Genomic DNA, 8747 nt, shown 5'->3' with positions numbered 1-8747 from the left:
GAAGAATTAATATTACTTGGCAAAGAGGCAATCTTCTGAGACGAGTGTGACTCCAGGCCCTGACTATCAACTCAGAGGGCTGAGAGACCCATTTCTTTCTACCTTATAACCTATTTGTGTCAGCTGAGGGACACCCTCCTGGGAACCTCTGGCTTGAGGCTACACAGCCCACTACACTTCTGCCACATTATACCCACATCCCTTACTGATCCAACCTCAGTAGTACACGAAGCCCATACAACCCAGCAGGGCCCTTTATGATGAACATCGCTTGTCCCTCCTCCCCTCTCTCCGGGAGTTATACCATGAGACTGCAAGCAGTTGGAAAACCAAGTGTTGAGATAGCTTCTCTGACTCAATGTTATGGAGCACATTCAAAATGTCCACTCAATGCAGTGCACTGAAACAAAGACACAGACTTTATTTATTTAAATATATACAAAAACATTCCCCAGCAAGGACAGAAGGAGTTTCGAATCACAACTTTCTGGGGAAGCTGGCTCCTGTGTCCTTCTAATAGGTTGGTGGGAAGTGGGGAGGGGGATTGGGTAACAGCATTAGGGCACAAGAAGCTCGCCAACAAGACAGAGCTAGGCAGGAGGAAGACGAAGAGAAACACTGGAGGAAGACGAGAGGAAGGAAGAAGAGAAAGATAAGGAGGCAGAGGAGAGGAAAGGAAGAAAGGGGCCTTGAAGGAAGAGATATACCAGACGCTCAGCAGAGCAGCTAACTTCAGATCCTATGAGGGGTGATGACATCACACATTCTTATGCTTCAGTTGGCTCAGCTGGGCCTGCTCCAGAGGAAAAAGTTACAGCGGGAAGAGGGGTCAGTGGGAGGACCCCGGGGCCTGGCACACATGTAGAAGCGGCGGCCCAGGTTAGGTCCTGGCTTCTTCACAGTACGCATGACACATGGCTCCCTGTGGCCCCCACAGAGGGGCATGGGTGAGGGTCCCCCCAGCACAGACTTCCAGAACAAAGTCTGTACCTCCTTGTCATCTTTGACCTCTGAAGTCTTGGCCTGTCCCTCTACCACTTTGGTGATCACCTCCTGTTCTGGAGTCTTTGGCATCACAAGGATGTCCTTCAGCGGCAGGCGAGGCACCTCCAAGGCACGAGAGGTTTGGGGATGGCTCGAGGAAGGCTGGAAGTAGCTCATCAGGTTCTTCTGGCCTCTGCTGGAACCAACCTGACTTGGCCGAGGCCTGGCTGAGCGGACACGGGCCTTGTTTTGGTGTGTCTGTACCCGAGTTTGACTGCTGAGCTGCAATGCTGACTCGTCCAACACAGGACCTTGTTCACGGGGAACTAGGAAGCGAACGATCTTGAGCTGAGTGCCTGCAAATTCAGGAAGGAAGCGGGTGCACAGAGGCGGGCACTGTTTTGCAGGTACAGAGGACACATTCAACACTGCACCCACAGGGCAGTGGTCAGAGCCCATCACCTCAGGCAAGAGGAAGGAGCTCTGGAAAGTATCTATAACCAAGGTCTTATCCCCCAACACGTAGTCAAGCCGTGAACCATAGTTGAGGTGACGGGCACCAGTGACCAACGACCAGCAGGTGAAAGCCCTTTCCTGCTTTGGCTGGAAGCAGCGGAAGCTATCAATAAAGGGCCCTGTGTGGGACCCAGCCTGACACCCCGGGTTACTGAGCAAGCCGTCCATCCATTTGCGACCTGGGTCCTCTTCAAAGCATTCCTGGGGGAAGAGACAGGCAGTAGATGCCTAGAACTGGAAGAAACCTAGACCGATTGTTTCATTTTACAAGCAAGAACAGCCTCTGGGATGGGTCTGTTAAAGGAGGGTACAATATACATGCTATGGTCTGAATATGGTTTGTCCCCTCTGAAAGTCATTTTTAATCCTTGCTGGTAAATATTAAGAAGGTGGAAACTGGCCAGCGCCGTGGCTAAATAGGCTAATCCTCCACCTGCGGCACCGGCACACTAGGTTCTAGTCCCGGTCGGGGCGCCAGATTCTGTCCCGGATGCTCCTCTTCCAGGCCAGCTCTCTGTTGTGGCCTGGGAGTGCAGTGGAGGATGACCCAAGTGCCTGGGCCCTGCACCCGCATGGGAGGCCAGGAAAAGCACCTAGCTCCTGGCTTCAGATCAGTGCAGTACGCCAGTTGCAGCGTGCCAGCCGCAGCGCCCATTGAGGGGTGAACCAATGGAAAAAAGGAAGACCTTTCTCTCTGTCTCTATCTCACTGTCCACTCTGCCTGTCAAAAAAAAAAGGTGGAAACTGAATCCAACTATGGTGTTTACAGGAGGGACTTTTGAGGAGTAATCAGGATTAAATGAGGGCATCAAGGTAAAAACCCCATGATTGAATCCTGGTGGTTTTAAAAGACACCAGATGATACATACACATACACACACACACACACACACACACAAGTTCACTCCCCTTCTCTTACCATGGGCTGTCCTGTGTCACTTAGGGACTCTGCCAACAAAAAGGCCATCACCAGATGCAGGCTTTCAACCTTGGATTTCCAGAACCAGGGGCCAAAATAAATCTTTTTTCTTTACAACTGACCCAGTCTGTGATATTGTGTTACTACCAATAGAAAATGGGGCTAAGTCAGTACTCAAAAAACTTAAGGGGAAATCAGAATTGGGACCATAATATCAGCAGGAGGTGACTGACACAGTCCACGTAAGCAAGAGGTGACTGTAGCCTGGACCAGACTGGAGCCAGAGGAGCCAGAAAAATGAAATTAGGAGATGAGTTAGAACTAGAACCAATAGTACTCACTAACTGAATGTGGAAGCACATTAAAGAAGGATACTATAAGCACCATTCCCAAGCATCTTGTTAGAGTAACAAAGGGGATGATGGTGCCAGCCAGAGAGATGATAAGACTAGAAAAGCAGGTGTGCTGGGAAGTGAACATGTTCTGCTAGTCTGGAAATAATATGTTTATTCTCTAAGCTGCTATTATTACTTCTCTTTTCCTAGAAGGAAGAACAGAAGGAGGTGGAGTGTAGAGATCTAAGACAGCTTTGAACTAAGTAGAAAAAGCATAAAGGTGCACAATGCTATCACAGAAACTCAAAAGAAACACAATGAGTGGGTGCCTGATGAGGAATGAGGCAGAGAGAGACCTATGGTTCACACTTTATAGTGTTTATCCCCACCGTGACTGGATCACCATCACCATTTTTAAAAAGATGCATTTATTTATTTGAAGGCAGAGTTACAGAGAAGAGAGGGAGACACACAGAGAGATCCTCCATCTGCTGGTACACTCCCCAAATGTCCACATTGGCTGGGGCTGGGTCAGGCTGAAGCCAGGAACTTCCTCTGGGTCTCCCATGTGGGAGTAGGGGCCCAAGGACTTGGATCATTTTCCATTGCTTTTTCAGGCATATTAGCAGAAAGCTGGTTCTGAAGTAGAGAGCAACCGGGAGTAAACCAGCACCCATATGGGATGCCGGTGTCACAGGCAGCAGCTTAACCTGCTGTACCACATGGCCAGCCCCACTATTTTTTCATTCTCTCATTTCTACTCATTGTCCCAGCTGGCAGCCATATCTGTTTTATGTTATCCTTCAACAAACTAATCAAGGGATCTTTCCACAGCCCCTTGACTGAGCCAAGCTCAGGGCTGAGTTGAATTGTGCCAGAAGTTACTGATATCCCCATCACAAGGCAAGCCAAGATGAGAAGTGACATATAGATTCTGAGGCAGCAGTTCTCATGGTTGGCTGCACAATAAAGTTACACTGGGGGTTTTCAAAATATACTATTACTCCGGTCCCGTCCCCCAAGAGAATCTGATGTCATTGCTTTGGAGTGTTACCTCCACTCCCATATTCACTGCTGCACTACAAGTAGCCAAGATAGGGAAATCAATCTACGTGTGCCCGACAGATGAACGAATTAAAGAAAATGGGGTGTATCTCTACAAAATGGAGTATTAGTCAGCCACAAAAAAGAATGAAACCCTGTTATTTGCAGCAACATGGATTGAACAAGAGGACATTATATTAAGTGAAATAAACCAAGCATAGAAAAACAAATTCCACATGTTATCACTCATATGTGGAAGCTAAAAAGTTGGTATCATAAAAGCAGAGAATAGAATCACCATTATCAGAGGTGGGTTGGGGAACACAGAAGGGCTGGTTTAACAGGAACAAAAATATAGTCAGATAGGAGGATTAGGTTCTAACATTCTATAGCACTGTAGGGTGACCACAGTTAACAATAATTTGTTGTGTATTCCAAAATAGCTAGAAGAGAAAATTTTAAATGCTCTCAACACAAAGACATGATGTTTAAGATGGATTTGAAAATTACCCTAATATGGGTCATAAATCATATATATAAAATCATATATATTATTAATCATAAATTATAAACATGTATCAAAATATTACAACAAGGGGCAGGTATTTGGTACATCAGTGAAGACACTGGTATCTTATATTAGAGTGTCTGAGTTTTAGTCCCCATTACACTCCAGCTTCCAGCTTCCTGCTAAGGCACACCCTAGGAGGCAGCAGGTGATGGCTCAAGTGGTTGGGTTCCTACCACTCACATAAGAGACCCAATTGAGTTCCTGGCTCCTGGCTTCTTCCTGGCTCAGCATTGGCTGTTTCAGGCATTTGGGGTGAACTTCCAGCAGAAAGATCTCTTTTTCTCTCAAATAAATGAAAAGCCATAATGGTTTTTGTAATTACAACTTACCACCATAAATATGTATAATTATGTGTCAGTTTAAACAAAAGAATAGCATTTAACACTAAGTTACTCCTGGGCCAAAAATCCAGCATTAGTTGGTTGAGTGAATAGAACCATAGTAAGGAGTGGGGCCAGAGCTCTAAAAGGAGACTTACTATGTTGATGGCATCACAGTGGTCAATGGGGCGGTGGGCTGTATTCAGGTCACCCAGAATGATAACATGGCTGAAAAAAAGTGGGATTGTCAAATGGACATTGAAGAAAGGGAAGCAGCAGTACTGGCCAACATAACTTTTTCCCAGGCCCATGAGCTCAGAGAGGCCACCTCCCACATTGTTGCTTTCTAACCAAAAGCCTATCCCACCAAACTTATCATAGCTGGCTGCCTTTCACACATGACCAACCTAACCTTGATGTCCAAAGGTGACACTGGTCTCTTTTTGGCATGACTGCCTCACTTGTCCTTCAAAGCTAAGCTTAGATACTACTTCCTCCAGGAAGCACCCCTTGATAACTCCAACTCACCATCATTTCCTATCCTTCCCTAGAATAAGACTTTCATTTGTTCCTAGGCACTGTACCATCCTCACCTCCTTTCACCCTTAAAACTATTCTGTGAGGTAGTGATGCATGCACTCATTTGACAGAAGAGAAACTAGAACAGGTGTTCGAGAGTATAAGACCCATGTTTGTGTCACTTTATGTTGTTCTCACAGCTCTTGAGAGTAGGTCCTATTCAAGTGGGTCTGCAACTAGTGTGAAGAAACTCAAAAACAAGATTCTATATGACTTCCAATGGAGTTTGACATAGGGCTGGGCAGACAAGAGAAGTTCGAGGAAACCTGGTGGTACCTGCCAGCAGCCAGGAGGGCTTCTGCTCGGATCTGTAGCAGGCGATAGAAGCGCATCTTAAAGGTCAGCCGTTCAGGCTTCCCAGGATCCGCGTGGGGGCAGTACACGTTGATAATGGTCAAGGTCTTCTCATTTCCTTCCCGAGTACTGCAGACACGAGAAAGCCCCCAAAAGGGATCAGTTTCAAGACTCTTCTCCCCTCCCCATACCATGTGGTTTCCACTTAGTGGTGAGATGGAAGAGACAGAAGGAGATCTAGAGAGACAAATAAGCAGGCATGCATTGGACTTGGGGACTGACTACAGGTAAGGCAGAGATGGGGCATCTAGGATAACCAGATAAACAGGTGATGATGCTGCCATTCACAGATAGAATAGCCAGAAAAAGAGCACCTTAGGGCAAGAGTTCAGCACTGGCTAAGTTTAGAGGTGCATAAGACAGCTGTAGAGATGAGAACTAAAGGCATAGAGGAGAACATGATTTGCCAGCATAAAACAGTGAGCAACCCAATCAGAATGAGAGTCCAGGAAAAGCAAGTATGGGAATTTTTGCACAATGAATGCTCATTTGTAAGGGAAGCCTTAGAATCTCCACGTTCACAGGACAGAACCAGCAGTGTTCAGTGACAGGGGGATATGGGCCATTACCAGATCTTGTGTTGTGTGAGGAGAGCCCGGCCTTCACTATCCAGAGCCCGGAGCTCCTCTTGGGTGAACTCATCCATGTTTCCATAGCAACCCACGTCCCCATTCTGAGTGGCAAATAGGCCACTCAGGCCTTCTTCAGCAGCCACGGGGGTAGCGCTGTCCTTACAGAAGGTGGCTACACCTGGAGACAGGTAAAGTTACTCTGAGCAGGTCTGGCAGCCAACAAGCCTATTACACTTCAATTATTCCCACTTAAGTCACCTGAGTCATCTTCATAAATTGTAGCTGTATATTTTTATGTATTGACAACTTTGCCAACTCAAAGGCCATGATGGCTCTCTAGAATCTGGAGCAAATCTACTCAGACCTCCCTACTCAAACCCTGAAGGCTCAATTCCCTCATCTGAAAGACCACAGAGGGGCCAGTGTGTGGTGCAGTGGGCAGACACCTGTAATGCTGGCATCACACTTGGGCCCCGGTTCATGTCCCAGCTGCTCCACTTCCAATGCAGCTCCCTGCTAATGTGCCTGGGAAAAACAGTGGAGGATGGCCCAAGTGCTTGGGCCCCTGCTATCCATGTGGGAGACCAGGAAGAAGCTCCTGGCTCCTGGCTTTGGACTGGCCCAGCCCTGGCCATTACAGCCATCTGGAGAGTGACCCAGTGGATGGAGACCTCTCACTGCCTCTCCTTCTCTTTCTAACTCTGACTTCCAAATAAATAAATAAATCTTTAAAAAAGGGGCCGGCGCCATGACACAGTAGGTTAATCCTCCGCCTGTGGCACCAGCATCCCATATGGGCGCCGGCTGCTCCACTTTCAATCCAGCTCTCTGCTATGGCTTGGAAAAGCAGTGGCGGATGGTCCAAGTCTTTGGGCCCCTGCACCCATGTGGGAGACCTGGAAAAAGCTCCTGGCTCCTGGCTTCAGATCAGCACAGCTCTCGCCACTGCAGCCATTTGGGGAGTGAAGCAACGGAAGGAAGACCTTCTCTCTGTCTCTCCCTCTCACTGTCTGTAACTCTACCTCTCAAATAAAACAAAATAAAAATATTTTTAAAAAAGTTAAAAAATTAAAAGACCACAGAATAATAACAACATGTAATATTCTAGTGGTTTTAGATTGATACATAAGAGCTTAAAATTACCAGCTATTATTGTCACATGCATTAATTCACTTATTCCATGTAACATGCTAGGAGTCTGGTTCCAGAGCTCACATAATTAACCTCCACATTCAGCGGTCCAATAGAATAATTTCATATATAAGAATTATACTTCATATAGTTTTAGCCCATAACTCTATGGACTAAAAGCTTAAATTTCTTATTACCTTTTCATCAAATATTGGAAATTATTTCTCTCTATATGCCTCCATCACAAATTTGAAGTTCCCAGAAAGCCCCATTTACCAGAATAGCCACTACGGTTTCTGCAGAAGCTGAAATAGGAGTTGTAGCCCTCGACGATAGCCAGGGGCTCTGTCAGCACATCTCCTGGAAAAAAAAAAGATTAAGTCACAAGTAAAACTACTACCAAGAATGCACAAATGCTAGGAATCACAGTTGTAAATTAATTCCTTGCACAGACCCAGAGTTTAGAGTGAGAATAAAGTCTCTCTGATTAGAGGAGGAGCTAGGAAAGTAGGAAAAAATCAGAAGGAATTGATATCTGAAATCGAAGGCAAAGGAGGGACAGACACTATGGAGTGGGAAGTAGAAAACCAAGTGGAAAGCAGATCAAATCAGAGCTAAGCTTGGAAGTCTAGGTGATGGGAGAGGCTGGGGGTGGGAAATGGGAATATGGAAGAGGGAACTGGGAAGCTGAGCTGGGGGTGGGAAGTGAGAGGGAATTAGGGGATCTAAATTGAGAATGGAGGAATAGGGAAGGAATTGGGCGGTTTGAGAGCATGGCTGGAAATGGAGGGGGGGATCCGAGTGGATATGGGGATTTCAAGAGGGAGATAAATGAAGTTCTGCTGAGGGAAGGAGACAGAGTGGGAATTAGAATTAGTGGGTTGGGAAATCGGAGTTTGGGGGTGGGGCGGAAAGGGATCGGGATCCTGAGCTGGGTCTAAGAGTAGCCTCTAAGGATAAGGAAATGGGAAAATTAAACGAGATATAGCTGAGAGGGAAAGTTAGCGGGATAGTAAAGTATGGTAGGGATTCTAGATTCTGAGTGCTTACTCGTTACTTTTGTCTCCTGGAGACAGACGATATCGGCAGCCAGCTCGCCCAAAATGCGTCCCATGGCCAGAGCGGCACAGTTGCCGGGTTCCTGGCATACCACCCCTTGTACGGGGCTCCGGATCCCATTGATATTCCAGCTCACCACGCGCAACATATTAGAAAACCGGAAGGCCGGCCACTCGGCGCCTAGGCGCGGGCAACTTGGCGCTCGGAAACTAGACGTGCCCCGCCTCCTGTGCGTGTCTGCGTAGGTGTTCTCGTACGTGACGCAGCAGCGGGGAAGCGCACGCAGGGTGGAGCTTCGAGCCCCTCCGTTCTTATTGGCGGGAGGAGGGACTGGGTGGAAACTGCAGGGGGCGCATCAGATAC

At 47.1% G+C, this 8747-nt stretch overlaps 1 protein-coding gene across 3 annotated transcripts in view; it reads right to left on the bottom strand.

The window, feature by feature from the left end:
• Positions 1-8747, bottom strand: part of APEX2 (apurinic/apyrimidinic endodeoxyribonuclease 2) — a 48642-nt gene extending 39895 nt beyond the window's left edge. The window contains exons 1-6 of one of the 3 annotated variants that reach the window (XM_051827717.3): positions 8376-8747; positions 7602-7685; positions 6192-6372; positions 5545-5691; positions 4848-4917; positions 397-1701 (exon numbers count right to left, since the gene is read on the bottom strand). In XM_051827717.3, coding sequence (XP_051683677.1) covers positions 784-1701; positions 4848-4917; positions 5545-5691; positions 6192-6372; positions 7602-7685; positions 8376-8532 — 1557 coding nt within the window. In that variant the 5' untranslated portion in view covers positions 8533-8747 and the 3' untranslated portion in view covers positions 397-783. Of the gene's footprint in view, positions 1-396; positions 1702-4847; positions 4918-5544; positions 5692-6191; positions 6373-7601; positions 7686-8375 lie in introns of those variants that run through there. The other 2 variants (XM_089324560.1, XM_089324559.1) reach the window with 2 other exon arrangements.

The sequence above is a fragment of the Oryctolagus cuniculus genome, chromosome X (assembly GCF_051225735.1).
Source record: "Oryctolagus cuniculus isolate XC-2025 breed Fujian yellow rabbit chromosome X, ASM5122573v1, whole genome shotgun sequence".
Taxonomy (NCBI): domain Eukaryota; kingdom Metazoa; phylum Chordata; class Mammalia; order Lagomorpha; family Leporidae; genus Oryctolagus; species Oryctolagus cuniculus.
This window is presented reverse-complemented; position numbering and strand designations above follow the sequence as displayed.